The sequence below is a fragment of the Trachypithecus francoisi genome, unplaced genomic scaffold (genome assembly GCF_009764315.1).
Source record: "Trachypithecus francoisi isolate TF-2019V2 unplaced genomic scaffold, Tfra_2.0 Lachesis_group16, whole genome shotgun sequence".
Lineage (NCBI taxonomy): Eukaryota > Metazoa > Chordata > Mammalia > Primates > Cercopithecidae > Trachypithecus > Trachypithecus francoisi.
Genome location: NW_022681461.1, coordinates 57,298,451 through 57,326,046, shown reverse-complemented (window position 1 = coordinate 57,326,046; position 27,596 = coordinate 57,298,451). Strand labels below are relative to the sequence as shown.

At 41.3% G+C, this 27,596-nt stretch overlaps 1 protein-coding gene across 4 annotated transcripts in view; it reads right to left on the bottom strand.

Annotated features, from left to right (window-relative positions):
- Positions 1-4,778: 4,778 nt before the first annotated feature.
- The window catches only part of TEK (TEK receptor tyrosine kinase), a 124,302-nt gene continuing 101,484 nt past the window's right edge, over positions 4,779-27,596 (bottom strand). For all 4 annotated transcript variants that reach the window (XM_033237520.1, XM_033237518.1, XM_033237519.1 and 1 more), the window contains 9 exons: positions 25,990-26,200; positions 23,564-23,674; positions 19,993-20,183; positions 19,329-19,442; positions 16,639-16,709; positions 15,580-15,620; positions 14,671-14,767; positions 6,628-6,727; positions 4,779-5,791 (listed from right to left, as the gene is read on the bottom strand). In XM_033237520.1, the coding sequence (XP_033093411.1) occupies positions 5,717-5,791; positions 6,628-6,727; positions 14,671-14,767; positions 15,580-15,620; positions 16,639-16,709; positions 19,329-19,442; positions 19,993-20,183; positions 23,564-23,674; positions 25,990-26,200 (1,011 nt within the window). In that variant the 3' untranslated portion in view covers positions 4,779-5,716. The remainder of the gene's footprint in view (positions 5,792-6,627; positions 6,728-14,670; positions 14,768-15,579; positions 15,621-16,638; positions 16,710-19,328; positions 19,443-19,992; positions 20,184-23,563; positions 23,675-25,989; positions 26,201-27,596) is intronic.

The window sequence follows — 27,596 nt, the reverse complement described above, 5'->3', positions numbered from 1 at the left end:
ATACTACACTAAGCTGATAATAACTTAATTTTGATTGAATAAAGTAACTACACTTTTCTTCCACCCCCCCCAACATTTTTTGATGTCACAATTTATATTTTTTATATTGCATATCCCTTAACAAATGATTGTAGCTATTATTTGTGATAGCTTTCCATTTTAACATTCATACTAAAGGTAATGATTTATACACCACAATTACAGTATTATTCTGAATTTGTGTGATAGCTTTTACCAATGACTTTCATATTTTCATGCTATTAAATTAGCATCCTTTTCACTCAGCTTGAACTCCCTTTAGCATTTCCTATAAGTCAGATGTGGTGGTAATGATATCCCTCAGCTTTTGTCTGGGAAAGTCTTTATTTATTCATTTCTGAAGGACAGCCTTACCAGATACAGGATTCTTGGTGGGTGTTATTTTCTCTTCAGAACTTTGACTATATCATTCCACTCTCTCCTGGCCTGTAACATTTCTGCTAAGAAATTGGCTGCTAGCCTTATTGGAACTCCGTTATATATGTTAATCTTATTTTTCTTTGCTGCTTTCATGATCCTGTTTGCTTTTTGACAGTTTGATTATAATATATCTTGCTGTAATATTATTTGGATTGAATCTGCTTGGAGACTTTTGACCTTCCTGTACCTAAATATTTATATTTCCCCAGATTTGGAAAGTGTTATGCTATTTATTTCTTTAAATAAGCTTTCTTACCCCTTTCTGTCTCTTCTCCTTCTTGAACTCTTACAACTCAAATATGTGCTCTTCTGATGCTGTCTCACAAATTCCACAGATGTTCTCCATTATTTTTCATCCTTCCCCCCAACCCCATGACTACATATTTTCAAATCATATATCTGAATTCACAGATTCTTCTGCTGGATCAATTCTGTTGTTGATGTTGTCTATTGCATTTTTCATTTACTTATTTTTCAGCTCCAGAATGTGGGGTTTTTAAATATAATTTCAATCTGTTAAACTTCTCATTTTGATTGTTTACTGTTTCCATGATTTTATTGAATCGTTTCTCTGAATACTCCTGAAGTTTGCTGAGCTTTCTTAAAACAATTCTTTTGAATTCTTTATCAGGCAGTTTGTATATTTCTTTGGGGTTAGTTACTAGATTATTGTGCTCTTTTGGTGGTGTTGTCTTTTTCTTTTTTATGTTTCTTGTTGCTTATGTTGATACCTGTGCATCTGGTGGAGCAGTCACCTTTTGCAAAACTCATGGGCTAGTTTTGCTGTGGGAAGACCTTCCTCTCCATGGAATATAAGACCATTTGCTGACTGACCTGCAGTAGTTCGGGCACTAGCTATGTCTGCAGAGGTTGGTGTTGACAAAGGTGGCAGGACTCCTCAGTGGTCAACACTGTGGATGTCCACAGTGCCAGCAAGGGTTGTTGGGGTCTTCAGAGACAATGGCTGAGGAGATCCTTCTGATCTCTTTTCTCCCACTAGGGAAGTTATAGCTGAGAGGGTATGTCTTGGCACTGGGTCTGGTTAGCAGGCTGTCTTGCAGTAGTGACACCACCAGTATTTGAGTGGTACCTGTGGAATAGCCATGGAGCTGAGGCCTGAAGCATGAGAACATGTGGAGGGCCTATTGCTATGAGATCTGGGAATTAATGGCATTGGTGCCTGAGGCACAAGCAACCCTCCTACAGTAACAGTATGCAAGCCACAGATGCTTCTGGATCAGCTGGTAGAGCCAAGAATGGGAGCACAGACATGCACAGTGTTAGAGAAGCTCCAGAGTCAGAGCAAGGCCTGGTTCTCTATGGTGGCTGAGCTGGTGGCTTGAGGCACAGGCACCCTGTCTGTCATGTTGGTAGTAGTTTTGAGCTACAAATGCTTGTGAAGTAGCCAGGGAACCAAGAATGGAAACACAGGTGTACACAGAGTTAGCATGGCTCTAGGGTTAGGATGGAGCCTAGTTATCCATGCAGATAAACTGGTATGCAGAGTATGGACTCTAGGACCCAGAGTACAAACTAGCTCACTATGGCAGTCGCTCCAGTGTCCGAGACATGGGTGGGCCCAATGTAGCCACAGAGCCTGAGACTGTAGCTTGTGGGCTCTTATGAAGTGGCTGCAGCTCAAAGATTGAGGTATGTACAGGATTAGAAGAAATGGTGCTCCTTTCTTAGAGTGGCTCAACAGCAGCCACTTCTGGGGGTAGGGGTTGTTAGGGATGTACATTTCATTTTCTAGGGTTCTCCAGTGGGAATGGCTATCTGATACCTCAGTGGCAGGAGATGCTGGTATCCTCTGCAAAGCAGGTCACTGGTGACCACAGTAGTTCTGCTGTGTGGCTCATACCAAGGCCTCCACCTTTCTTTGTTCCTAGACATCTCCTGGTGTATTAGGTATGCTGATCACAATCCTTTCTGTGTGGTTATTCTCCATTATTGTGCTCCACTGTATTGCTGCAGATCCTATAATGAGCCTTTGCACTCCCTCTGGGTTGTTATGGTATGTGAATAGTTGTCTGTATTTATTTATTTTGTGTGTGTAGGAAGATAAAGGCTGGCATCTCTTAGTCTGCCCTCTTGGCGATGACATGCTGGACCAATATTTCAGTGGCTTTTCATTCATGTTTCCATTGAGTTAAGTTCCATTTAGGTACTGTTATAAAGAGCAGCCTTTATTTTGCTCTGTGTCTTTGCTTGAATATGCTGTTGGGAATAAAGAGTGTTCCGGATGAATTCAGTTGCCTAGTTGTAATTTCTGAATACATAAGAATATGTAAAGTTTGTGCAGCATGTAGAACTACAACATGTTCTCAAAGTTCTTGATAGGTTCTTGGAAACTGACTTAAGTGAAATGATGTACTGTATGCTATAGACACTTAACTCTTCTTTCTTTTTTTATTGTACTTTAAGCTCTGGGGTACATGTGCAGAATGTGCAGGTTTGTTACATAGGTATACACATGCCATGGTGGTTTGCTGCACCCATCAACCCACCATCTACATTAGGTACTTCTCCTAATGCTATCCCTCCTCAAGAGAGGCCCCCACCCCTGAGAGGCTCTGCTGTGTGATGCCCCCTACATGCCCCGTGTCCATGTGTTCTTATTGTTAAACTCCCACCTATGAGTGAGAACATGTAGTTTGGTTTTCTGTTCTCGTGTTAGTTTGCTGAGAATGATAGTTTCCAGCTGCTTCCATGTCCCTCCAAAGGACATTGAACTCATCATTTTTTATGGCTACATAGTGTTCTATGGTGTATATGTGCCATATTTTATCTAGTCTATTATTGATGAGCATTTGGGTTGGTTCCAAATCTTTGCTATTGTGAACAGTGCCACAACATACATAAGTGTGCATGTGTTTTTATAGTAGAATGATTTATAATCCTTTGGGTATATACCCAGTAATGGGATTGCTGGGTCAAATGGTATTTCTGGTTCTAAATCCTTGAGGAATCACCACTGTCTTCCACAATGATTGAACTAATTTACACTTTCAACAGCAGTGTAAAAGTGTTCCTATTTCTCCACATCCTCTCCAGCATCTGTTGTTTCCTGACTTTTTAATGATTGCCATTCTAACTGGGTGTGAGATGGTATCTCATTGTGGTTTTGATTTGCATGTCTCTCATGACCATTGATGATGTGTTTTTTTTTTCATGTTTGTTGACTGCATAGATGTCTTTTGAGAACTGTCTGTCCATATCCTTTGCCCACTTTTTGATGGGGTTGTTTTTTTCTTGTAAATTTAAGTTTTTTTGTAGATTCTGGATATTAGCCCTTTGTCAGATGGATAGATTGCAAAAATTTTCTCCCATTTTGTAGGTTGCCTGTTCATGCTGATGATAGTTTCTTTTGCTGTGCAGAAGCTCTTTAGTTTGATTAGATCCCATTTGTCAATTCTGGCTTTTGTTGCGATTGCTTTTGGTGTTTTAGTCATGAAGTCTTTGCCCATGCATATGTCCTGAATGGTATTGCCTAGGTTTTCTTCTAGGGTTTTTATGTTTTTAGATTTTACATTTAAGTCTTTAATCCATCTTGAGTTAATTTTTGTATAAGGTGTAAGGGAAGGGATCCAGTTTTGGTCTTCTGCATATGGCTAGCCAGTTTTCCTAACACCATTCATTAAATAGGGAATCCTTTCTCCTTTGCTTGTTTTTGTCAGGTTTGTCAAAGATCAGATGGTTGTAGATGTGTGGTGTTATTCCTGAGGCCTCTGTTCTGTTCCATTTGTCTATGTATCTGTTTTGGTGCCAGTACCATGCTGTTTTGGTTACTGTAGCCTTGTAGTACAGTTTGAAGTCAGGTAGGGTGATACCTCCAATTTTGTTCTTTTGGCTTAGGATTGTCTTGGCTATGCAGGCTCTTTTTTGGTTCCATATAAAATTTAAAGTAGTTTTCTTCCAATTCTTTGAAGAAAGTCAATGGTAGCTTGATGGGGATAGCATCTTGTTTCTATCAATTACCCTATGGTAAAATTGGTTTCATTATATAGCACTGCAGTTTCCATGAACCTATCGATGACAGTAAGTGAGGACTCTATTTAACATTGTAACATAATTAAAAGGAATGCCAATTCTAAGCCCTTGGTTCACACTAGAACACTCCCAAAGGTGTACTTCCTGTTGCAAGAAAAAGAACTAGGCAGTAGAACACTTCTAGGAGAATTTTCAATCTGGTGAGTTTCAGATTCCATATCTAGTGGAGTATACTCACCAACTACTCTATGTGCTAAGGATGGATAATTTAAAGCACTTTTCTTTAAAGTATAATAAGGACATGTGGCAATAGCTATGAGACACACTCCTGGATGAGACGTGAGTAGGCAAGACATTTATTCACTCATGATATATCAGTGCAAAGTGTGCCTACAGTATACAAAGTAAACTCACAACTCATCAAAACTAAAACTTTTTACAATGTGCAATACATGTAGGGATATTAATTCAATATATAAATGTCACATGTCTCCCAAATGTCACCCAGTCTTTCTGTTATTTCTTAAAATACACAAGTCAATATTACCAGAGAAAAGAAAAGAAAAAAATCCCATTATTTTATCTTAAACTTATGTATACTTCTCTAAAGATTCTTAGGCTTGTAAGGAATGAGATTTAAGTCTATTTTTAGATGTTAGCATTCTGGACTGACTTGCAGGCTGTGGAAACACAAGACAGTTGTCACATGACTAAATGACATGGGACTGGCTGCTACAGGCGAGGGATAAAATTGAGAGAGAGGAATCTGAGATTTTTCAGTCTCTTAAATATTAACCTATGTCTTGTTAGAATTCATATATTTCTCTCACTAAACCTGTGCTATCAGGGTCATTGTTAGGTTTATTAACAATATTTTACTTTGACACAGCAAAACATTTAATAGCATTCAATATAAAGGTAAATATCAAAATATCTAGGACAATAATGAGTTATGCATTATACTAATTGTACTCACGCCTTCCTGTGAAGTCCACATTTTTAAAAAAATATATTATTGCATATGAAACCACAAACAGGCATTCTGATTTCAGCACATTCTTACTCAAAACGGTATATACAGTCCTATTAGAGTCAGAGCATACTATACAGATCCATGCATGGGATCTATAGTGGTGAAGGTCCCAGGTGTACAGCACATATGTACACTTCTATATCACATCTCGTGGCAGAGGTATGCTTTCTCAGCAGGTGTCAAGGGTCTCCCATGCCAGTGAAAGGGAAACAGAGGGCATACAGATGTTCTGTCCTAGGCCGCTTCTTCAGCAGAACAGTCAATTCCTGCATAAGTAAACTTCTCATAAAGCGTGGTATTCACGTAGGTCTGGAAGAATGAGAATGGTTCAGAGACATAGGCTACTTTGATTCCATCTCTGCCAGTGGCAGTTACAGCACTACCTTGGTTTTCTTTGTTTCAACTCAAAATACTAAGCACTTGGGGGATACTTTTCTGTCCTCGGTCCCTCTGTTGTATTTGATGACTTACTTCCTAAAATGCATCCCCTTGCCTTCTGCAAGTAAGATTTCATACTGTATCCTCAGTTTATGAGCTTGCCTTTCTCACAGTGTCTTATCGGTACCTCCTAATGTGTTCAGCTTCTCTCGGGTTCCTTCCCCTGCCTGAATCTCATCTTCACATCTCTCTGTGTGATCTCACCTGCATCTCTAGTTGAATTACCATTTGGGTTTTGACTATTTCTTTAAACTACATTTACTTTTCTTTTGACTCCCAGATCAGTATAGCCAACTAACTTCTAGAAATTTTTATGGAATTCCTGACCCTCCTCATAGTAACCTGCAGGTCAAGCTCTGTTCTCTACTTGCTGTGTGTCCTCAGTCAAGTCACCCACTTCTGAGTCTATTTCTTCATCTATAAAATTAAAAGGTCAGGCTATATGACTAAAATTCCTTCTAGCTCTAATAGGCTAATTCTGTATGTTATTCCAGTGTGTACATGACTATATCCTGTATAGAAATCTTATTTCCCCCCAAAATTGTAACTTCTTCCAAGTTGCGGGGGTTGGGGGATATCCTTTGTTTCTATAATACTTAGGGCCATGTCAAGAAGAACTTCTTCAATTGTTTCAATGTTTTTTATGAACCACCCTGGGCACATCAGGAATTCCAATTAAAGATCTCCTGCCTGACTTTAATACTCACCTTTCGTTCCTCCAACATTCTGTTTAAGGACACCAATATCTGGGCAAATGACGGCCTCTCATAAGGCTTCTCCCGCCAGCATTGTCTCATTAGATCAAACCTTCGAACGCAAAGAATTAAAGGGTTAATTCTATAACTGTGCTTCAGTCCTGGGCATGGCAGGAAAAGAGAAAAGAGAATGAAGCCAACCAATGCATGGTTATAAAGCTTAACTAGCAGAAGACAAAAGTACAGCATCTGGGAAGTTTCTACGAGGCCTCCCACCTCCCTAAGCAAGTCCCATTTCATCTCCCCATAGATTTAGTTCCTACCCTGGGTACTGTTTCTGCAGGATCTTGGTCTCAGCTATTACAATCATCTAGAAAGAACTGGGTATGTGTCTATAGCAGCATTTCCCTTGGAATGCTGCATCTTTCAAAATGTTAGTGTCTCTTAAAAGGCCCATGCTCAAACTTGTAAAATGCCACCCATTGTATCCCCCTTTAAGAGGGAGGACTTTTAGAAGCACTGTCATTAAAAACAAAGCCTGTTTAACCAGGTGCTATGGACTCAATGTTCATGCCACCCAAAAATCATGTGTTGAAACCATGTGATGGTGTTTGAAGGTAGGTCCTTTGGAAGGTGATTAGGTCCTAAGGGTAGAACCCTCATGAATGGATTCGTGCCCTTACAGAAAAGGCCTCAAAGAGCTCTTTTGCTCCTTGTACCACATGAGGACACAGCAGAAAGATGGCCATCTATGAACCAGGAAATGGCTCACGGCCACCAAATCTGCCAATGCTTTCATCTTGGATTTCCCACCTTTCAGAACTGTGAGAAATAATCTCTGTTGTTTATAAGCCACCAAGTTTATGGTATTTTGTTACAGCAGTCGGAAATGACTAAGACAACAGGTTTAACACAAAGTTTCCAACTTAATTGGCCACAGAACTCCTTTCCCCTTGTATCATGTATTTATATCTTGCACAACACGTGAACATAGTTTGGGAGACACTGACTTGAGACAGTGCTTTCTCTATTGTGCTCAGAACTCCTCGTGTGATTAAAATGCAGATTTCTGGAACCTGCCCTAGACTTTCAGAATTGATGACTGATAGTGGGGATCAAGAGCCCACATGCTGAACAAATGACGCCAGGGAACCCTATGTGCATCGAAGGCTATCAACCATTGGTTTAGGGTGTCATATCCCAGAACAGCTTATACTTTAACATAAGTTTCTTAAAGACTAAAAAATCTTCTCACCCCTTATGAAGTGAATCTCAAAAGGTAGAATTTTAGGGACTGTCTAGTGATGGTCCAACTATGTCCAGGTTTTTCCAGGATGGTATGTATGCTTCTTATTCCAGTGATATTATTGACACCCTCCTTCACTCTTAGAAGTAGCCCCATTTAAACAATAAATTATTTGTTCAACCTAGAGCCTTGTAGTCTTCAGACATGCCAGTTAGCTTCTACCATGGATAGTGCTGGGAATGGTGGTATCACTACAGGTCATTATATTTCCCCTTGGAAAAAATCTTACTTTTGAAAGTAATCTTAGCAGAAGCAAGGTTCTAGGCAAGAAAATGTATCTTTATTTTTTTTTTTAATTTTTTTTATTATAAGTCCTGTGATACATGTGGAGAACGTGCAGATTTGTTAACATCCGTATACAAGTGCCATGGTGGTTTGCTGCACCCATCAACCCCTCATCTACATTAGGTATTTCTCCTAATGCTATCCTATCCCCCAACCTGCTGACAGGCCCTGGTGTGTGATGTTTCCTTCCCTGTGTCCATGTGTTCTCGCTGTTCAGTTCCCACTTATGAGTGAGAACATGTGGAGTTGGTTTTCTTTTGTTAGTTTCTAGCTTCATCCATGTCCCTGAAAAGGACATGAACTCATCCTTTCTTATGGCTGCATAGTATTCCATGGTATATATGTACCACATTTTCTTTATCCAGTTTATCATTGAACAGTGCCACAATAAACCTATGTGTGCATGTGTCTTTATAGTAGAATGATTTATAACCCTTTGGGTATATACCCAGTAATGGGATTGCTGGGGCAAATGGTATTTCTGGTTCTAGATCCCTAAGGAATTGCCACACTGTCTTCCACAATGGTTGAACTAATTTACACTCCCACCAACAGTGTAAAAGTGTTCCTATTTCTCCACATCCTCTCCAGCATCTGTTGTTTCCTGACTTTTTAATGATCTCCACTCTAACTGTTGTGAGATGGTATCTCATTGTGGTTTTGATTTGCATTTCTCTAATGACCAGTGATGATGATCTTTTTTTCATATGTTGGCTGCATAAATGTCTTCTTTTGAGAAGTGTCTGTCCATATCCTTTGCCCACTTTTTGATGGGGTTGTTTTTTTCTTGTAAATTTGTTGAAGTTCTTTGTGGGTTCTGGATATCAGTCCTTTGTCAGAAGGATAAATTGCAAACATTTTCTCCCATTCTGTAGGTTGCCTGTTCACTCTGATGATCGTTTCTTTTGCTGTGCAGAAGCTTTTAAGTTTAATTAGATCCCATTTGTCAATTTTGGCTTTTGTTGCCATTGCTTTTGGTGTTTTAGTCATGAAGTCTTTTGCCTGTGCCTATGTCCTGAATGGTATTGCCTAGGTTTTCTTCTAGGGTTTTTATGGTTTCAGATCTTACATTTAAGTCTTTAATCCATCTTGAGTTAATTTTTGTATAAGGTGTAAGGAAGAGGTCCAGTTTCAGTTTTCTGCATATGGCTAGCCAGTTTTCCCAACATCATTTATTAAATAGGGAATCCTTTCCCCATTGTTTGTGTCAGGTTTGTCAAAGACCAGGTGGTTGTAGATGTGTGGTGTTATTCCTGAGGCCTCTGTCCTGTTTCTTTGGTATCTCTGTTTTGGTGCTAGTACCATGCTGTTTTGGTTATTGTAGCCTTCTAGTATAGTTTGAAGTCAGGCAGCGTGATGCCTTCAGTTTTGTTCTTTTTGCTTAGGATCATCTTGGCTATGCAGGCTCTTTTTTGGTTCCATATGAAATTTAAAGTAGTTTTATCTAATTCTGTGAAGAAAGTCAGTGATAGCTTGATAAGGATAGCACTGAATCTATAAATGACTTTGGGCAGTATGGCCATTTTCACAATATTGATTCTTTCTATCCATGAGCTTGGAATGTTTTTCCATTTGTTTGTGTCCTCTTATTTCCTTGAGCAGTGGTTTGTAGTTCTCCTTGAAGAGGTCCTTCACATCCCTTGTAAGTTGTATTCCTAGGTATTTTATTCTCTTTGTAGCAGTTATGAATGGGAGTTCACTCATGATTTGGCTGTTTGTCTGTTATTGGTGTATTGGAATGCTGTGATTTTTGCACATTGATTTTGTGTCCTGAGACTTTGCTGAAGTTGCTTATCAGCTTAAAGAGATTTTGGGCTGAGACGATGGGGTTTTCTAAATCACAGTCATCTGCAAACAGAGACAATTTGACTTCCTCTCTTCCTACTTGAATAACCTTATATCTTTCTCTTGCCTGATTGCCCTGTCCAGAACTTCCAATACTATGTTGATGAATAGGAGTGGTAAGGGAAGGCATCCTTGTCTTAGGCCAGTTTTCAAAGGGAATGCTTCCAGCTTTTTCCCATTCAGTATGATATTGGCTGTGGGTTTGTCATAAATAGCTCTTATTATTTTGAGATACATTCCATCAATACCTCGTTTACTGAGAGTTTTTAGCCGGAGGGGGTGTTGAATTTCCTTGAAGGCTTTTTTGCATCTATTGAGATAATCATGTGGTTTTTGTCATTGGTTCTGTTTAGATGATGGATTATGTTTATTGATTCACGTCTGTTGAACCAGCCTTGCATCCCAAGGATGAAGCCGACTTCATCATGATGGATAAGCTTTTTGATGTGCTGCTGGATTTGGTTTGCCAATATTTTATTGAGGATTTTAGCATCAATGTTTATCAGGGATATTGGCCTGCAATTTTCTTTGTTGTGTCTCTGCCAGGTTTTGGTATCAGGATGATGCTGACCTCATAAAATGAGTTAGTAAAGATGCCTCTTTTTCTATTGTTTGGAATAGTTTCAGAAGGGATGGTACCAGCTCCTCTTTGTACCTCTGGTAGAATTCGGCTGTGAATCCACCTGGTCCTGGACACTTTTTAAGCTATTAATTACTGCCTCAATTTCAGAATTTTTATTGGTCTATTCAGGGATTTGACTTCTTCCTGGTTTAGACATAGGAGGGTGTATGTGTCCAGGAATTTATAGTATTCTCTCATGGTAGTTTGTATTTCTATGGGATTGGTGGTGATATCTCCTTTACCATTTTTTATTGCATCTATTTGATTCTTCTCCCTTTTCTTTATTAGTCTGGCTAGCAGTCTATTTTGTTGATCTTTTCAAAAAACCAGCTCCTGGATTCATTGATGTTTTTGAAGGATATTTTGTGTCTATCTCCTTCACTGCTGCTCTGATCTTAGTTATTTCTTGTCTTCTGCTAGCTTTTGAATTTGTTTGCTGTTGCTTCTCTAGTTCTTTTAATTGTGATGTTAGGGTGTCGATTTTAGGTCTTCTTTCCTGCTTTCTCTGGTGGGCATTTAGTGCTATAAATGTCCCTCTACACACTGCTTTAAATGTGTCCCAGAGATTTTGGTATGTTTTGTCTTTGTTCTCACTGGTTTCAGAGAACATCTTTATTTCTGCCTTCATTTCGTTATTTACCCAGTAGTCATTCAGGAGCAGGTTGTTCAGTTTCCATGTAATTGTGCGGTTTTGAGTGAGTTTCTTAGTCCTGAGTTCTAGTTTGATTGCTCTGTGGTAAGAGAGACTGTTATGGTTTCCGTTCTTTTGGATTTGCTGAGGAATGTTTTACTTCCAATTATGTGGTCAATTTTAGAGTAACTGCAATGAGGTGCTGAGAAGAACGTATATTCTGTTGATTTGGGGTGGAGAGTTCTGTAGATGTCTATTAGGTCCACTTGTTCCAGAGCTGAGTTCAAGTCCTGGATATCCTTGTTAATTTTCTGTTTTGTTGATCTGTCTAATATTGACAGTGGGGAGTTAAAGTCTCCCACTATTATGTGGCAGTCTAAGTCTCTTGGTAAGTCTCAAAGAACTTGCTTTATTAATCTGGGTGCTCCTGTATTGGGTACATATATATTTAGGATAGTTAGCTCTTCTTGTTGTATTGATCCCTTTACCATTATGTAATGGCCTTTTTCTCTTTTGATCTTTGTTGGTTTAAAATCTGTTTTATCAGATGGCAACCCCTGCTTTTTTTTGCTTTCCATTTGCTTGGTAAATATTCCTCCATCCCTTTATTCTGAGGCTGTGTGTGTGTGTGCGCACGTGAGATGGGTCTCCTGAATACAGCAGACTGATGGGTCTTGACTCTATCCTATTTCCCAGTCTGTGTCTTTTAGTTGGGGCATTCAGCCCATTTACATTTAAGGTTAATATTATTATGTGTGAATCTGATCCTGTCATTATGATGCTAGCTGGTTATTTTGCCTGTTAGTTGATGCAGTTTCTTTGTAGTATCCATGGTCTTTAGATTTTGGTATGTTTTTGCAGTGGCTGCTACCAGGTTTTCCTTTCCATGTTAGTGCTTCCTTCAGGAGCTCTTGTAAGGCAAGCCTGGTGGTGACAAAATCCCTTAGCATTTGCTTGGCTGTAAAGGATTTATTTCTCCTTCACTTATGAAGCTTAGTTTGGCTGGATATGAAATTCTGGGTTGAAAATTCTTCTCTTTAAGAATGTTGAATACTGGCCCCCACTCTCTTCTGGCTTGCAGGGTTTCTGCAGAGAGGTTCGCTGTTAGTCTGATGGGCTTCCCTTTGTGGGTAACCTGACCTTTCTCTGGCTGCACTTAACATGTTTTCTTTCATTTCAACCTTGATTAATCTGATGATTATGTGTCTTGGGGTTGTTCTTCTCAAGGAGTATCTTTGTGGTGTTCTCTGTATTTCCTCAATTGAATGTTGACCAGTCTTACTAGGTTGGGGAAGTTCTCCTGGATAATATCCTGATGAGTGTTTTCCAACTTGGTTTCGTTCTCCCTGTCACTTTCAGCTACACCAATCAAACGTAGGTTTGGTCTTTTCACATAGTCCCATATTTCTTGGAGGCTTTGGTCATTCCTTTTCATTTTTTTTCTCTAATCTTGTCTTCATGCTTTATTTAAGTTTATCTTCAGTATCTGATATCCTTTCTTCCACTGGATCCATTCAGCTACTGATACTGTGTATGCTTCATGAAGTATTCATGCTGTGTTTTTTAGCTCCATCAGGTCATTTATGTTCTTCTCTAAACTGGTTATTCTAGTTGCAATTCGTCTAACCTTTTATCAACGTTCTTAGCTTCCTTGCATTGGGTTAGAATATGCTCCTTTAGCTTGAAGGAGGTTGTTATTACCCACCTTCTGAAGCCTACTTCTGTCAATTTGTCAAACTCATTCTCCATTCAGTTTTGTTCCCTTGCTGGCGAGGAGTTGTGATCTTTTGGAGGAGAAGAGGCATTCTGGTGTTTGGAATTTTCAGCCTTTTTGCACTGGTTTCCCCCATTTTTTTGATTTATCTACCTGTGATCTTCGGATGGGGTTTTGGTGTGGAGGTCCTGTTTGTTCTCCTTCTGACAGGCCCCTCTGCTGAAGGTCTGCTGGAGGTCCACTCCAGACCCTGTCTGCCTGGGTAGCACTAGCAGAGGCTGCAGAACAACAAAGATTGCTGCCTGTTCCTTCCTATGGAAGGTTTGTCCCAGAGGGGCACTTGCCAGATGCCAGCCAGTGCTCTCCTATAGGAGGTGTCTTGTCAACCCCTGCTGGGCTAGGAGATGTCTCCCAGTCAGGAGGTACAGGGGTCAGGGACCCACTTGAGGAGGCAGTTTGTCCCTTAGCAGAGCTCGAGTGCTGTGCTGGGAGATCTGGTGCTCTCTTCAGAGGTGGCAGGCAGGAACATTTAAGTCTGCTGAAGCTACGCCAATAGCGGCCCCTACCAGTAGGTATTTTGTCCCAGGGAGACGGGAGTTTTATCTATAAGCCCTTGACTGGTGCTGCTGCCTTTCTTTCAGAGATGCCCTGCCCAGAGAGCAGGAACCTAGAGACGCAGTGGCTTTGCAGAGCTTGGTGGGCTCGGCCCAGTTTGAACTTCCCTGGGGCTTTGTTTACACTGTGAGGAGAAAACAGCCTACTCAAGCTTCAGTAATCAGGGATACCCCTCCCCCAACCAAGCTGGAGCATCCCAGGTTGACTTCATACTGCTGTGCTGGCAACAAAGAATTTAAAGCCAGTGGATCTTAGCTGCGTGGGATCCACTGAGCTAGACCACTTGGCTCCCTGGCTTCAGCTCCCTTTCCAGGGGAGTGAATGGTTCTGTCTCACTGGTGTTCCAGGTGCCACTGGGGCAAGGAAAAAAAGCTAAAAAAAACTCCTGCAGCTAGCTCAGTGTCTCCCTAAACGGCCACCCAGTTTTGTGCTTGTAACCCATGGCCCTGTTGGCATAGGCACCAGAGGGAATCTCCTCTTCTGCGGGTTGCAAAGACAGTGGGAAAAGCTTAGTATCTGGGCTGGAATGCACCATTCCTCCCAGCGGAGTTCCTCGACCCCTTGTACTTCCTGGGTGAGGTGACACCCCACCGTGCTTCAGCTCACCCTCCGTGGGCTGCACCCACTTTCTAACCAGTCCCAATGAGATGAGCTGGGTACCTCAGTTGGAAATGCAGAAATCACTTGCCTTCTGAGTTGATCTCGCTGGGAGCTGCAGACCAGAGCCGTTCCTTTTCAGCCATCTTGCCAGCCCAAAAATGTATCTTTGAAATCTTAATGAAAAACTTCACGAATTTATTTCAGGATTTTCTGCATTTGTTGCCCTTCCTCATTTCAACCTTCCCGAGAGTCATTAAATGCCTCCTACATTTCTATGTCTGTAAAGCTAATACTCCTTGTGTACTACAAAACAGTATTAGTATTGGGAACCCCCCACTTTTATTCACCTATTGGGATCTCTGTGTGTAGCTAGCCCCAGAAGCACACAAGAGGAAGGAAGGTAAGACAAAATAGCCCCAGGATGAGGCCTGACTTACACCTCATCATCACAGTTCAGGGGTTTCTCCAGTCTGTAGCCCTGGGGCAGCTTCTCATAGAGTTCTGCACAAGTCATCCCGCAGTAGGGTGTGCCTCCTGGAAGACAAACAGTGCCACCCTAAGTCCTCTCTGGCATGAAAAGCAATGCTTTCTGTCCAGGGGTTCTAAAGCTAAGGGGCCAGGAGGAAGACATGATATGTCACAGGAGAGTGAACATGCTGCATGCCTCTCTTGGCAAACCCACCACTCATCAAAACTGGACTTACACTACAGAGTATGCCAAAGCATCATCATTGCTTCAGGGGAAGGAACCACCCCCGGCTTCCTCAATTCAGTGCCAATTCTCTTCCCTAAGTCTCCCCACACACAGCACATCTATTATACCAACAATATTAACCTTTTTTTCTGAGATACATGTGCAAAACGTGCAGGTTTGTCACATAGATATACATGTGCCATGGTGGTCTGCTGCACCTATTGACCCATCATCTAGGTTTTAAGCCCCGCATGCATTAGGTATTTGTCCTTATTCTCTCCTTCCCCCTGACAGGCCTTGGTGTGTGATGTTCCCCTCCCTGTGTTCACATGTTATTATTGTTCAACTCCCACTTATGAGTGAGAACATGTGGTGTTTGGTTTTCTGTTCCTGTGTTAGTTTGCTGAGGAGGATGGTTTCCAGCTGCATCCATGTCCCTGCAAAGGACGTGAACTCATTCTTTTTTATGGCTGCATAGTATTCCATGGTGTATATGTATCACATTAAAAAGCATGAAGAATAAAATTATTACCTTTCTGTGTAGTGCCTTCTAGTTTTTTTTAAATATGCAATATTGATAAAACTAGGATCAGTATACATGAAATTGTTATATATTTTCTGGCATGTATATTTTAACATAGATGATACTCACCTAAGCTGACAATCTCCCATAGTAACACACCATAGGACCATCTGCAGGAGGGACAAGTGTGAAACCAACAATCAGCAAACAGAGTCACCACTCATTTTCCTGCCCCCAAAGCCAGGGAGACCCACCCTTTCTGAGAAAAGGAAATGTTACATGTCTACATCCTAGGATAGGCCCTTGCACACAGTGTGGGTTTCTCTCCTCTTAGCTCAACAGAAGGGTTACAACAAAGAAATAGTGTTCACTTTGCCAGAGCCCCCAAATCACTTTAACTAGAGACTCCAAGGTGGTGCTGTCCAAAACAGATGAAATTTGTTTTAGAGCTTGACAGATCTGAGTTAAATCCAATTTCTGCCATCCAATACTTATGTGACCTGGAAAAAGTTGCTGAACCTCTTGGGACCTCTTAGTATATTCTTACAAAAGTGGGGACAATAATCCCTGCCTCAAAGTTATGCAGAGAAACATAAAAAGCACCTTGCACACAGTGAGGACACAGCAATTGCCCACCCCCTCTTCATCCCCAGGCATCAGCAAAACCCCTTGGACAAGTCAGCACCACCCTCGCGGCCTTGCTTTTTCATCCTGGAAATGGGGTGCAAGGCAAGATGACCTAAATCTCAAGCCACCCCTTCCTTCCACCGCCAGCCTCTGATGCATCACTGCAGGTTGCAAGTAGAGACGCCCCCCACTGTCTGGCCTTATTTTGTCCCCAGCAGCTATTCTGGATTGTTTCCTCTGATCTAGGTCTGGGAGAGGAGCCACAGGAAGGCCAGTATGTCCCTTCTTCCTGTTGTGTCCAAGAATTCACAACTCGAAGCACAATGCAGAATACACAACTTCAGTATGCAGAGGGAAATCCAAAACCTGCCACCAGTGATTCTGCACTCTGGAAACTGTCTACTCTGCGGCTTTCTTCTGTTACTTTATTTCCTGGGTTTTTTGGTTACCTTTGTTCTTGAGAGGTACAGGACATTCCTGCTTCTTTTTAAAACCTCTGTCAACTATATATGTTTCTGGGAGGGGAAAAAAAAATCCCTTGGCAATAAGCAGCTTACTCACACATCACTGTTGGTTGTGTACACACTGTAATTCAGTGACTCGATGGCCATCCAGCGCACTGGGAGCCTTCCCTGGAGAGAACAAAGTGAGATGTCACTTAAGTGGGACAGGGTCTTTGAGGCTCTCAGCCTGCCTGAGCTGTAGCTCCACAAAGCCCATCAGGAACCTCATAGGCAGGGCAGACTCAGACATCATTGCTTTGTGTATGTCCCAGCTACGTGTGTGTTTTCAAATTTCAAAACATGCAAATCGCGTAAGTCCTATTTATCTTCAGGGTTCAGCAGTTTTATATGAATTGAAGTGTGAGTGTGCACACATGGTAGTCGGTCATTTCTTACTCACCTTATAGCCCTCAGAGGCACTCTGAGGTTTGAAAGGGGAGACAGGCATAGACACTGAGTGAGAATGTAACTGTATTAATAATGTGGAAAAGGGAAATGGAGGCACTGGGGTAGGGTGAAGAGAACAACTGTGCCTGGAGATGATGGAAGGAGATTCTCCAGAGGACGGGACATCCCAGGATGGTTCTGTAAGACGTTTAGGTGTCATTAGGTGGATGGGAGAGGAAAGAGCATCTCTAGACAAGAGGAACAGTGTGTATATATAACAGTAGAGATTGAGATGATTTGTAGCTTACATAGTGTAGTTTACGTTGGGTTTGGAGACACATACCGATACTTTGGATGCTGGTCCTGACTACCTCCAGGCTGTCCCCATATCTTGGCTTACTGATCCCAGGCTAGGCAAAATGAGATGTGCCTGGACGTTGTAAAGCTTGACTTTAAAGTTTTATTCCTGGTTTCCTCAAAGTCTCTATGATTTGGGGCTCCCTTCCTATCTACTCATTCAAGAATCATAAGGTTGCTCATCAAGAGGTTGATTCCTCCCTCCCAGAGATTTGTCCAAACTTGCTACACTGCATCCTTCTTGCAGGGAACTTGCTCCTCTCCAATCCTTCTTTCTTCCCCCTTCCCTCAACCTGGCCCTTTCCTCCCCAGCCCCAAGGTGCTAAAGAACACCTTTACCCTGTTTAGTCTATTGTAAGATCGAGTTGAGCCCTGATAGGTGCTCTCCCCCTGTAAATAACCCCAATCTTGCAGAAATCACTGCCCTTTATGAAATGCCAAGCAAACCCATGCTAGTCTTGGGGAGCTGAGGAGAGCATCCAAATAGAATGCGTAGGTTGTGGGGTTAACCTGTGTTATCCCTCCACCTTCTCACCCAGGGTACCCACATCCCCCAAGCGCTGGAGTAAAGCAAGGAAAAGGATTTCAGGAAGGAGATTTGAGGACACCAGGTGGTCAGGGAGGAGTTGGGAGAGCTGGAGTAGGTAGGTGAGTGATGGATTCTGCTTCTTTAAGAAAACAAGTCCACCCCTGCTCCAGAGAAGCATCTGCCTTGAGTGGGTCTGAAAAGGTTAGGGAGAAAAGCATCACCTGGAAGCCAGCCCTCAGGGAAGCACAGATGGCTTCTGAAAGTGCTATGTTGATAAGCATGCAGGGCCCTCCAAGAGCCAAAGGGACCCCACTTCACACCCTCATCAGAAAAGAGAGTGCAAAGATCCAAAATGATTACGTTCACTGTGGTTGTAGCTATGTGCAAGGATGTATGCTGTGGAAGGCGATAAGCCAACAATGAAAAAAATATATATGCCAAGGTGGGGAATTATGGGTGATTTCCTTTCAAAATGTTCTTGAGTATTGTTTTATCTTCTCAGCAACTAAGTAAGTGTGATGAAAATAAAGGAAGCCTGGAATTGAGAATAAATACAGGAACCTGAGCCTTCCTAAGAGACAATTTGGTGTGCCCACAAAAACAAAAAGACTGCCTATATCTCATGACAACTGGAGCCATCCCAGGAAAGCTGGGCCAAAGTAATGTTCATCAGACCTAAAAGAGGGAGAGCCATCCACCAGAGTAGATCAGAGTAGATCTGCCAGACACATGGAAAGGCTGCAGGGCTTGTCATCCCTGAGGCCCTGCGTTCTGCCCACCCAAGGGAAACAGAGGATGGTGACGTTTCCTCCACACAGCTCTAACATGCAGGGATGTGGTACTTCTAGGACTATGTGATTCTAGACTGGGCACCAAAAGCAGAATGAGTATCTCTCTTCCTCTAAGACTGTATGGTTAGGTTCTCCCGCAATCTTGTACTTAAAGATAAAATATTACTGTTTGGGAGAGTAGATTTTGGGCTTGAACAGTAACCACTGAAGTTTCAGTGAAGAGAGAAATCTTAGATGAGCCTGTAGAAGTTATGAATTTCTCTATAGCGCCTCCTGGTGATTTAGAAATCATTTAGTTTGTTTCCTTGATTTTTGGAAAATATGTTAATCTTTTTCCTTGCTGCATCGGCTGTCCATGAAAGGCGATGTGCAAGCTCCTCAGAGGTTTCTGAGTGAGATGCCTTGGGGTCTGAACTGGATAGAACCAAGACCCCAAACCACTAGGCTTGAATATTCAATCACTTGGTCACACATGACAGTGCCTTCTTCATTAGTAATACAGACGCTGCAACCATGTTAGGAACGAACATTTAGAAAGAATGTTTCCCGGGGCACACAGTATCTACGGGGACACACAGTCAGATGCTTTAGTCACCACAGAGCACCGACAGTCTCAGAAGCGATATCAGGAGAGCGGGGAGTCCCTTGGAAAGGATGCGATCAGTGTCCGTGTCCTGTACTTACCATTGTCTTTTTCACATACACCTCTTGACCTCGGGACAATCCAAAATCTGCTATTTTTGCCACATAGTTTTCACCAACTAAAATGTTTCTGGCAGCCAGATCCCTGTGGATAAACTGAAAGTTTTGAAAACATTATGTATTTTCAGTCTAATGAAAGCCCCAGGGCTGAAAACTTTGGGGAATAGGAAAGAAAACAATAGCATAAAAAAAGATTTTAAAAAGGCACAATCCAGTTCCCCTTAAAGTTCCCCTCCAAAATTCCCTGGTAATGGAATGGATTCTGCCGAATGACACACCACATCTTGGCAGAAGAATTTCAGAAAATGAACAAATAAAAAACACAGGTTGTTAAATCCTCCAGCTGTAATGTAGCGTGTGTCTGTTGCTGCACATGATTTAGAGGCAAATCAGGCTAAGAGAGCTTAAGGTACCTCGCCACATCTTATGAAAATTATGAAAATTTTCACAATTATGAAAACTGCTAGATAAACATATTGTCAGTATTAATTTTTATTTAAATAGATGGACTATTCACAAAGAGATTAAAATGAGGGAGATTTTAAGGAGTTAAAGAAGAGAGGTTGACAGACCCTACAAATATTGAAACTGACTTTAGAGGGCACTCCAGAGGAAAGATATTCAAAGCGTGTTCCTCTAAACAAACCTGTTTTTGGCTCAGGTAGTCCATGCCCCGGGCCACGTCGGCAGCAAAGTGGAGGAGCTGCTGGGAGGACAATGTGGACGCAGTGCTATTGGCAATAGCGAACGCTGGGTCCGTCTCCAGCACACGGCTCTTGCGCAGGAAGTCCAGAAGGTTTCCATGGGGCGCATACTCAATGGCTAGGTACAAGTAGCCTGTGGGGAAGGAAGAGAGCATTGACTCATCAGTGGCCCTAAACAGCTGTGACATTTAAGAGATGTGCTGTGGGAATTGCCTATAAACTCCATTTTGTCTAAACAAAACACATCTAGTAACACCACCGAGGGAGCACTGGGGGACAGGAGGAAGATAGGTGACATCCTCCTCCAGTACTCAAAGGGGGCCAGACTGGAACGCTTGGTTTTGCTCCTTCCCACTCCCTCTCCATTCCTTCCAAACGTGCACTCACACAGAGGGCTTCCTGAAATGCTTTTACCCAGTCAGTAATAACAGGAGATGAGTCAAAGCACTGTCTTCCAGATCTCAGACACGTTCTTCACATCACCTTTTCATTTGCATTCCATTTTGATCAAGGAGCTAATATGAGCCAGGCATGTTATTCCAGTCTGCCTCTAGCTATTCCTGAGGCTGTAATTAGTTTTAAACAATTAAATATCTGTGTGGAAGGAGCCACAACATGTAACTTTCTCTCCTGCCTTCTACTCCTCCTTAAAACCCATACTAAGTCACCATATTGCTGATTGGGTCTCTGGTCACCAGAAGTTAGTTTCAAAGATTGCATTTTGCTTCAAGAAACCAGAAAACTCAAGCTTTTAGGAAACAATAAAACAATAGTTCCTAGAAAAACCTATGGTTCATTGTCACTTTTTTGTTCCAAATCATTTTTCTCTCTCTTTTTTTTTTTTTTAATAAAAAGTTATTTGCCCAGTTTTGTTACTTTTGTTTTCTTGGAATTTTTAAAAAATAAATTATCCCCTTACAAAAATTTTTTTAAAGGGAATTTACTTTGCTAAAAACATTGACATTTATACCTAGTAAAATGTAAAGTTATTTTACTGTTTTTTAAAAGAATTTTTTGGGTAAACCATGTATTTAAAATGTTGTATGAATTAGAACTTGAAGCCCAGTGCAGTGGCTCACACTTGTAATCCCGGCACTCTGGGAGGCCAAAGTAGATGGACTGCTTGAGCCCAGGAATTTGAGACCAGCCTGGGCAGTATACTGAGACCTAATCTCTACAAAAAATAAAAATAAAATAAAAATTAGCCAAGCATGGTGGTGAATCCCTGTAGTCCCAGCTACTTGGGAGTACTAGGCTGAAGTGGGAGGATTGCTTGAGCCCAGGGAAGAGGAGGTTGCAGTAGGCTGATGTTGTGCTACTACACTGCAGACTGGGCAACAGAGTGAGACCCAGTCTCAAAAAAAGAAAGCTTGAAAGATATTCTAAGAAATTGAAATTCTAACAAAAAAAGAAATCTTCTAGTATTGAATCCTGTTGCACTATAATGAAAGTTAGACCTAAATTATGGTCTACATGGGCTTTCTCACATCTTTGCTGAATTATTCTAAAATAATTTTAATATCTATTAATAAAGATAAATTAAGGTAAATAATTTTGTGTGTGTGTGTGTGTATATATATATATATATATTTTTTTTTTTTTTTTTTTTTTTTTGAGACTGAGTCTCACTCTGTTGCCCAGGCTGAAGTGCAGTGGCGCTACTTCAGCTCTCTGCAACCTCTACCTCCCAGGTGCAAGTGATTCTCCTGCCTCAGCCTCCTGAGTAGCTGGGACTACAGGCATGCACCACTATGCCCAGCTAATTTTTGTATTTTTAGTAGAGATGGAGTTTCACCATGTTGGTTAGCCAGGATGGTCTCAATATCTTGAGTCGTGATCTGCCCACCTCGGCCTCCCAAAGTGCTGGGATTATAGGCATGAGCCACCACGCCCGGCCTATCTTAAAATTTTAAGAGCCAACTAACTATGTGCTAATGTGATGACAAAGCAAAATTTTAAGGGATATAGTTTTGTTGTTGCGTTCTTTTTCCCCATTAAGGAAACTGCATTAATATTGTGGTTTATTCTCTCCCAAAAGACCAATTGCAACCAGATGAAGTAAACATAACCTCAAGATTTTACTATCCTCAGAATAAAACAAAAGATGAAACTTAGAACTGGATCACTTGGCCATTTCTCTTCTTATCTCCTCCTAGTGCAAAGTGCCTGGATCCCTTAATAGCCAGCATTCTCCTAGATCTGCAGTGGGGTCAACACACTAAAACCTCAGCACAGTCTTCTTTGTAGTTTTAGCCTTTTTCCGGAAAACTGGTTTAGTCTGTCCACCACAGCCACTTGGCTTCCTGTCATAACCCCACTTTCCCTGGGCGTCCAGAGAAACCTTGCCCGGGCGTCCAGAGAATCCTTGCCCTTTTGTACTGTGTCATTTGTGGGGTTTGTACAGAAAGTCAGGCAGGTTTTAAGAACACTCACCATGTTTGTGGGAGTGGTGTCAGCACGGACAGCAGGGTGTGTGTGTGTGTGTTTGTGTAATGTGCCATGCTGATTACTGTTTTCAGGAAGTAGCTCAAAAAATAAATGTCATTACTTCATTATTTAACCTAAGGGACATGATCTGGCTTTCAGAATTACACCCTTATTGGATCATAGAATGATAAATTATTTGAAGCACCAGTATTTTTAGTTTAATAAATTGAGGAAATGGAAGTAGTCTCTTTTCTATTGTTGGTGTTTGTGCTGCAAAGTCAACAAGAGGCTGTCAAGTTTGTAAATAATTACTGCATGGAGCTTTTTATGGGAGCAAACTTTTCCATGAGAAATGAAGTTTAAGCAGAGATTCAGAACTACAAGGCCATGCAGCATGCAGAGGTAAACCCATAGATGATTTTTGTCGTTACCTACTCACTGACCACTAATTACACGCATTACAATAGAAAGTACTCAGTAAACATTTGAATAACATAAATTTAACTTTAAATGCATGTGCAACACAGAATAGTTGTAAAGCTCCATTGTAATTGTACATGAAAGTATTATGGATAAAAACAAAGCACTATCTCATGAAAGCTTCTTATAATTATTTTTAAAAGCCAGCTATCCTTAGTTTTCATATTATAGTAGATTGCTGGCATTCATGGCTTTTTAACATTCAGAATACCAATTCCCTGGGTTTCCAGGAAAAATGTAAAGGTAGGCAATTAAGAAGAAGCTGATGGTGGGGGCTCCCCTACTATACTTGAGCAGCAGTAGTAGTAGTAGTGGAGAAAACCTCTGGATGGCCAAGGATGGGGCAGGTAGGAGCCATGAATACCTTTGGGCAGTAATGGCTGAACCACACCAGAAGCTAAATAGTCCAGCCTCGGCACTTCCCTCCAAAAATAAGGCAAACCACAGCACAATCTATAAATGGGACTAGACAGACATTCAGATAGAAGATGCAACTTTAAAAAAAATAGGCAACATTCTTAAGATCATTATCTTTCCTTATATCAATATGGAATTTGTCTGTTTTCTAAAAACTCTGGCAGGAAAGACAGGAAAAGAGCATCTTACCTCGATGTTCACAAGCTCCTAAGAGATTGATGATGTTTGGATGGTGTCCAAGTTTACAAAGAACTTCCAGTTCTCCTGCAAAGTCCCTGTGATCATCTTTGGAGGCATATTCTGGGAAGAAAGTCAAGGGTTGTAATTCTTATTTGTTACACCTTTTCAGAATCAGCTGTCCTGTCCTGCCCCCCAAGAACCTTCAGGTGCCCTCAGTCACCATCAACTATATACAACCAAAGAGATTAGTCTAAAGTAGAGATTCTCAGCCTTGGCACTATTGACACTGGGCTGATAATTCCTTTGCAGGGGCCTGTCCTGTGCGTGGTAGGATATTTTCCAGCCATCCTGGCCTCTACCAACTAGATGTCAATAGCCAATCAAAAATGTTTCCAGATATTGCCAAATGCCTATGGATGAGAACCACCACTCTAAAGTTTTCTTGTTTAAGCTCCCAGATCCTCATCTAATGACTTGGTAGAGGTGGAGCTGTACCATCTTTTAGATTTTAGCTCTTCCAACTAAATCTACCATCCAGAGACAACTGAGGAATACAACCAAAGTTTCCATGAAACATCGCCAATAATGCATGCATCTTTATTCATTAATTGTAACTTATTTTTTACAAACCAGTCTCAATCTGGTTGATTGAGCTAAATAAATCAAATCCAAATGGTATCTTATGGAAGTTGCATGGGAATCAGGAAACTGAGTTGCGTCTGCCTTTATTCTTTTTGCCTTGTCTCTCCACTAGCACTTTAACCAGAGGGAGAACCCACCAAGCACCAGAATGAAGAGTAGGCTATTGGTTGGTGCATAAACTGATCAGTCTTGAGTCGGGGACAATAAGCTATTATTGTTTTTTAAAAAACCACATTGGGTGGCAAGGGTAGGAGTGGGGTGCTGGTGGCCATAAACATGGCTGCTCATGCTTAGAAACTGTGACAATCATCTCATGAGGGGCCAACGGTATTCATAAGTCAAGTGCTCTGTTCATACTACAGAAGCCTCACTAAGGGTCAATATCTTGGGAATTTTTTTTAAAGAAGTTCTTCATAGTGAGTTTGGCCGCTTTATTCAGTAACTGCCCTTCTTTGGATGCACTGCTTTGCCTGCAGGATTTATCGGCCCTGATGCCTTATTAAGCTATTTTTCCTCTTCACATGGACACAAGACAGAAAATCAGTCTCACAATAGATCCCAATAAAAACTGCCTTCATAAGATTCTACACCCCTCTCCTCTCACTATCCTCACTGCTCCCCAAAACTCCCTGTGACAAAAGTAGCAAAACAGAAAAGGGATTTCTGGCTGTTTTGCAAGTAGTTTGTATTGTTTTTAAAGAAACATATTGCTGTTTCTGATCATAGATATTTTGTTTTGTTAGTCTTCTTAACAATGCAGAAAGCAGAGATGATTTAATAATATTTAGAGTTAATTCACAGACTCAATATTGTGGTCCAAAAAAAGAAAACTGTCAGCATCCTTAAAGAGCTCTTAAGATGGAGCTGCACAATGATAATAGTTCATCACATTCTCTGCTTTAATGCACCACATTCCAAGCCTGTATTTTGTAAAATCAATAGTGCAGCCTCACAGTCAAGTCTTACACAAACTGCTCTTTCACACAGAAGAGAAGATAGCTAGCTAATTTGCCAGCTAACTAGTCATTCTGCTTTCTCTGAAGATATTTACTATCAAATATTATTAGATGGGTAGGTACCAAACAGTCTTGAGATGAACAAAGCTGGAAAAGATTTAGTTCTTATGACCTTAAATCAGTGGTTTTCTCTGCAAACTTGAGTGTACAGAGGAACCACAGAGAAAGCCACTCAAGAACACAGATTTTCATATGCTACCCGAGAAATTCAGGTGTAGTCAAACAAGGAGTAGAAGAAACCCAAGTGAATGCATTTCTAACAGTGTCCCCAGGAACTTATATACAGTTAACCTATGAAGACTGTGGTGTGCAAAATGTGGTCCCCAAACCCACAAGATAGCATCACTGGAAAACTAATGAAAAATGCAGATTCTGTGGCCCTGCCCTAGACTTACTGAGTCAGAAATTGTGGGGTAGGACCCAAGAGTTTGTTTTTAAACAAGCCTTCCAGGTGATTCTGATGCACACTCCATTTTCAGAAGCGCTGCATTAAGAGAAACAACAATGCTCCCCAAAAGTTAGCTGTACATGACCAAGAATCTATAGTATCACAGCCCAGTGAATCAAGCAGTGATGTTCAAATGGCTCCTGCCTTTGTATTCATAACCTGACTATCACAGGCTCAACTTCAAAGGAAGCATAGTCTTCAGTTGCAAATAACAACTATGTCTGATACCATGCGAATTTTTTGTAAGACCATAGAGGAAAGAATCAGCAGGAAATCAAGTTTTCTCCACACCCTCATGCAATGCTGACTCTATCTGGTCAACCACTGACCTTTCATTCTCTTGATGGCAGCATCCATCCGTAACCCATCCTTCTTGATGCGCGCCTTAAGAACTTGGCCAAAATTGCCCTCCCCGATCACATCTTGAAATTTGATGTCATTCCAGTCAAGCACTGGATAAATTGTAGGATCTGGGTTGTTTTTGACCTTCCTGTTTAGGGCCAGAGTTCCTGAGTTGAACTGCACAGCTGGTTCTTCCCTCTGGAAAAATAATTATTTCATCATTTTGTGTCAGGATTTTTCATAATTCTAAGGGGCATAATGTCTTCTGGTTGGCATCCATACCAGATGAAAAAAGAAATAGTATGTTTAATTCTAGACTGGAAAGGGAAATAGGTTTTCATCACACAAGCCTGCCCTGATAAACCAGCTGCCCACAGGGCTGCACGGGCACAATTCTGGGCCTCCCCAGAAAAGCTTGTTGATTAGCAATGTCTGTAAAGGGTGACAGAGGAAGGAGTAACAGTACATATGACATGTGTTTGCCATTCTTGCATTAGTTGTACGTGAATTCCCTACGGTGCTATGAAATGAACAAGTGTTCAGTTCTGGTTTGGAAGCTAACTTGGAGAGCCTATATGGGGCAACCACAGGATGTGCCTCAGTGAGAGATTTCTTAGCATTATCTTGATCCTACTCTATTTTTAGTGCACACTCTTTCTCTCTTGTAGTAAGGCTTAGAATCTCTAAGTCTATTCTGGCCACAAGATGACTGAAGCTTAGAGCCAAACCCAACACAGTATCTCTTTCTCCTGAATTCAAATAGCTGCTGGTGCTACCATGAAAAAGGTATTTTGACAGGCTCCAGCACTCCCAACCCCCTTGCTGGCCCTTCCTCTCCAGTGACAGCCTGAGTTGAGCCAGCTCTGGCACGGAGTCAGATAGTGAAGTTCCTCTTGTCCTCCATGGAAGAGAAGCTTGGGGACTCATGCACATGGGGTACACCTCATTTGAATCATTGCACTCAATGCATTATATACAGAATTGATCAAGTCCGGTTCAAATTAATTTTACAGGGCCTGAACCCACAAACTAGATAAATTTTCAGGCTTTTGTATACTGAAAGAACTCAAATAAGATGACTCTTGGTAAAGTGTCATATTATAGGCCTTTGCTACTGGTTAAAATTCCTAGATGAAAAAAAAAAAAAAAATGAGGCAGTACCAAGTACCAGGAACTCTGACTTCAGACTGAGGGTACACAGGTATGTATAATTCTTATACATATAAGGGTCGTAAGACTGAGGGACTTATTAGAAAGAAATGGGAACTAGAAATAGGCAAATGTGGGGAAAACTTGTCTAATATATCATTACCTATCTCACTGAGGTCTGGTTACCCTCTGTCCTTCCTTACCAAAAATGTTCAATTCATTCTATTGCAACATATCATCTCTGGGGACTTATTACTAGGATGACCATATATGTCATTTCAGCAGGCAGGGGCAGACCTAGTTTCCTGCATAATTTACTAAGAGCACCCTTTTCACTCTTAAAATTGTTCTGGTTTGGATAAGAAATTATATAGTCATACTTTTTATCTACCATTTCATAATGGAAGCCAAAGAGAAGATGAGACTTGCCTAAGGGAAATATTTA